Here is a 3,510-nt window from a genome sequence, read left to right as displayed (position 1 = left end):
TCGTTGAAATAGTGTACTAAGCGCTCAAGCTGCTCGTCACTTAAATTGCGGAGCATGGGATTGGTGACCCTATCTTCCCCTGGTGCTGAATTTTTCCTAAGGGCTTGTGCGGCAGCAAAAAGCTCTGCTTTAGTTAGAGGGGCATCTAGCGCATCATTTTCTATACCTGAGTAACCGCGCGTGACATAATCGGGGTCTTTTGCTCCAAAGTATCGCTGCCTAAGTTCCTGAAGTAATCTGTCATTGTCGCCTTGGTATGTGCCGGTTAGTGTTCTGAGGGTTCGCGTAGTTGCGGTCTTTGTGTTTTCTGGATCTATCATACTTCTTAGGATGGCCCAGGTTCTCGCTGTCGATAGGGTCCCCCTAAGGGAATCAGTAAACTGGGCCCAGTTTTCTGCTTGTAGTTTACGTGCGTATTCGCTCGCCTGGGCCGAGATTTCTGCGATCCTTATTCTTAATTTTCTGCTTAGTCTTTGTCGATTCCATCTTTTGGTAAGTCCTCGTCTGCAGTCCCACAAATGTAGCAGGTGCGGGTCGACCACTGGGTTTTCCGTCGTTAATGTAATTTTTTTGGTAGAGGCTTCGTAGGCCTCTTTAAGGCCCTGCGCCCATTGCTCCGCATTTGCCGGCGGGTTTAAGGGAAATGGGTACTGGCGATATGCCGGCCAATCCGTCATAGATGCGGAACCGAGGTCGCGTTTGAGTTTGGGAGTGGTGGTGGAAAAGCTTATTATGAAATGGTCGCTCCCCAGGTTTTCCTGTAAGTTTTGCCAGTGACCATCTCTAACGTTCAGCGAAAAAGTGAGGTCTGGGTACGTGTCGGCGCTTACGCTGTTCCCTGTCCTAGTAGGTGCCGAGGGCAGCGTTTCCAGCTGTAGGCCTGTATTTTCTACGGCGTGAAGGAGTAATTTGCCCTTCGGTGTATCTCTTCTGTATCCCCAGTTTGTGTGTGGAGCATTAAAGTCTCCCACGAGAACTAGTCTGTCTTTCCTCTCCATGTTTCCCATGGCGTGGGTAATTATAGACGCAAAATCCGTGCCTCTCTCTTTAGGTGGGCTATAGATATTGATTATTTGGGTTTTGGCGCGTCCTCTCTTAGTTGGAAAGAGTTCCACTATATGGTGTTGTGTTTGAGCGTTAGGAAGGTACCTAACGGTCGACGAGATCCCTTTGCTAACCAGCGTCGCGATCCTGGGATAATCCGGGTTGTGATGTGTATAGTAGTCGCGCAATTTAACCGTGCATTTGCCAATTTCTTGCAGGCATATAATGTCCGGCTTAACAATCGCCTTGTCGATGTAGGACTGTAGGGCTGCCGCCTTTTTTTTTTTGGAAACTGCGGCAATTCCAGTGCCAAATTTCAACTATTTCGTGTGTTTTGGCCTGATTAGTGGCCATGGCCTGTGACACCCTCTGCATCCGTGGAGTCAGAGACTACTCCGTTTTTGGCTTTTCGAAGGGTAGGTGCATTTGGGCTACCTGCAGCACGCTTACGATTCAAGTGTTTTTTATTGGTGGCTAGCTCGTCGACTTGCTCTTTAAATGTTTTAATATCGTCGTATAATTGCTTCTGGAAATTTTGTATTCTCTGCATTTGCTGCATTATTTGCTGTAGCATCGCTTCTATCGGTTTTTGAGACGACGGGATATTTTCTTCCGCTACTGTGGTTTTCGGTTGTTCTACTTTAGCCATTTGTTTAATCTGTCCTCTGAGGGCGGCCATTTCCTGTTTGACTTCTTTTAGGGTTTGTTTGAGCATGCGATTTTCTGCTAAGACTCTCTGGTACTCGGGATTTGATGTAATGGGAGCCCCGGTTTTGACCATCCCCGTCCAGCTCACCTTTTTGTGATCTGTGTTCTCCGACTTGTTCCCTGGAGCCCTGGGCTTAGGGTTGAGCTGCGGGTAGTGGGGTTTTGGGCGGGGGATATCTATGTCCTCGTCTCCTGTGCTCGATCTTGACCGGGACTGGGAGCGTGATGCCTTCTTGGACCTCTTCGGGTTGGCTGGATTTGATGTTCTGGTGCGGGATCTCCATCGTGATTCACCTCTGGCTTTTGTCTTGTGTTCTCTGTGTAGCGAAGGCCATTCCTCCTCTTCGTCCTCCGAGTCATCCGAGCTGAGCCATCTTGGTCCTGGTGGTGGCTGCTTGGGTGTGTCTTTCCAAGGGTTCTTAATACGTGTTTTTATGGAGGCACGGGGGCGTGCTTGAGGCTTTAGTCTTCTCTTACATTCCTTGTCTCCTGTTAAATGTTCCCCACCACAAGAGTCACAGATGGGGAGGCATTCGTGGTCCGCCTGGGGTTCTTTCGTGCCACACGTGCGGCAGACTGGCAGATCAGGCTGTGGGCATACGTCTGTGCGGTGCCCGGTCTGTCGGCACGCGTTACAAAATATAATAGTGTTCTTATATGGGTAGCACGCCAACTCACCACCCATGTAATATACGTATCGTGGTATGATGGATCCGTAAAAGGTAATGACTGCGGTTTTGGTATCGCCGAGCATTCGTGCTCGGAGTATCTCGACTCCTTGCGTGCGGATTCGTAGATTCGCCATCAGCGATTCGGCAGGGGTGTGAGACGCTAGGCCGTGTATTACACCTTTGCCGGTGCCTTCCCCAGTGGCCACGTATGCATTAACGGCATGCATTCTTCCATTAACGTTTAGGCTCGTTATGCGACGGATGTGGTCTGCCGTAGTTTCGTCCGACGTCGACACAATGAATATGTTGCACCCTGGTTTTAGTCTCAGGAGGAACTTGTCGCCACTTACTTGACCTCGGCAGGCTGTAATCACGGCTTCAGCGAGTTGTGGGCTTGTTAGGTTTTTCATTGGCAGTCCTTGATGCGGACGAAACACCACTTTAAAGTCCTCTCTCGGCAGCGGTGGTAGCTTCCGGAAAAAGGGTTTCCGTCTCGCGGTGGGTGTCGGTTTTGATTGATGCGGCTGGCTGGTCTTGTCTTTGCTTTCTTCGACGTTTTTCTTCAGTTTCTTGCCCTGCGCCAAGGCTTTCTTCTGGCGTAGCGTTAGCACTGTTTGCCAGCCGTCCTCGTCACCGGCTGGGTTTCTGGATCGTTTTTGCATGGACGCTCGGGGGCCGCGTTGGCTACCTTGCTCCGGTGTATCGGCGTCTTGGTATTCCATGCTGTCGCGCTCAGGATCGGAGGCGTCAGCTAGCCGCATCGATGTCTTGCTATTCGTCGGGTTCCCCTGCGCCGCCGCAGCCGCCGCCGCAGCTGTCGAGGCGGTCGCCATTGTCACCGTCTGTTGCAAGCACGCCATCAGCGTTACCGCGTTGCAGCTGCCGCTTCCCTACTCGTTGGAAGGCTTAGCGGTGCTGCTACGGGGTGGAAGTCTTCTTAGAGTCGTAGCGGCGTGAAAAACAGCCCCAGGTCCAAAACTGTGATGTCCTCTGGTGCCGCTTGACTTCGTCAATGCAATGATACCAATCTTTCCCGGGTGCTGAGGAGGTAACCCAGAAAAACGCATCAAAACTGTGGAGCTCGATG

At 51.1% G+C, this 3,510-nt stretch overlaps 1 protein-coding gene across 1 annotated transcript; it reads right to left on the bottom strand.

Moving 5' to 3' along the window:
* Nucleotides 1–240: 240 nt before the first annotated feature.
* LOC125942832 (uncharacterized) lies at nt 241–3,256 on the bottom strand. Its single transcript, XM_049661074.1, has 3 exons — nt 3,112–3,256; nt 1,841–2,241; nt 241–363 (listed from the first exon to the last, which is right to left on the bottom strand). Exons 1-3 carry the CDS (start codon nt 3,254–3,256, stop codon nt 241–243), a joined length of 669 nt encoding a protein of 222 aa, XP_049517031.1.
* Between the last annotated feature and the right edge of the window lie 254 nt (nt 3,257–3,510).

This window comes from Dermacentor silvarum, chromosome 1 (genome assembly GCF_013339745.2).
Source record: "Dermacentor silvarum isolate Dsil-2018 chromosome 1, BIME_Dsil_1.4, whole genome shotgun sequence".
Lineage (NCBI taxonomy): Eukaryota > Metazoa > Arthropoda > Arachnida > Ixodida > Ixodidae > Dermacentor > Dermacentor silvarum.
The sequence above is the reverse complement of the archived record's forward strand: the minus strand, read 5'-3'. Positions and strand labels throughout refer to the sequence as shown.

Excerpts from the sequence above, each read along its gene's own strand:
- LOC125942832 (XM_049661074.1), bottom strand. The coding sequence starts at position 3,256 with ATGGCGACCGCCTCGACAGCTGCGGCGGCGGCTGCGGCGGCGCAGGGG. Across the intron at positions 2,242-3,111 it reads CGCCGATACACCGGAGCAAG|GAGACAAGGAATGTAAGAGA; the intron begins GTAGCCAACGCG and ends AACATTTAACAG. Across the intron at positions 364-1,840 it reads AGAACACAGATCACAAAAAG|GGGGACCCTATCGACAGCGA; the intron begins GTGAGCTGGACG and ends TGATTCCCTTAG.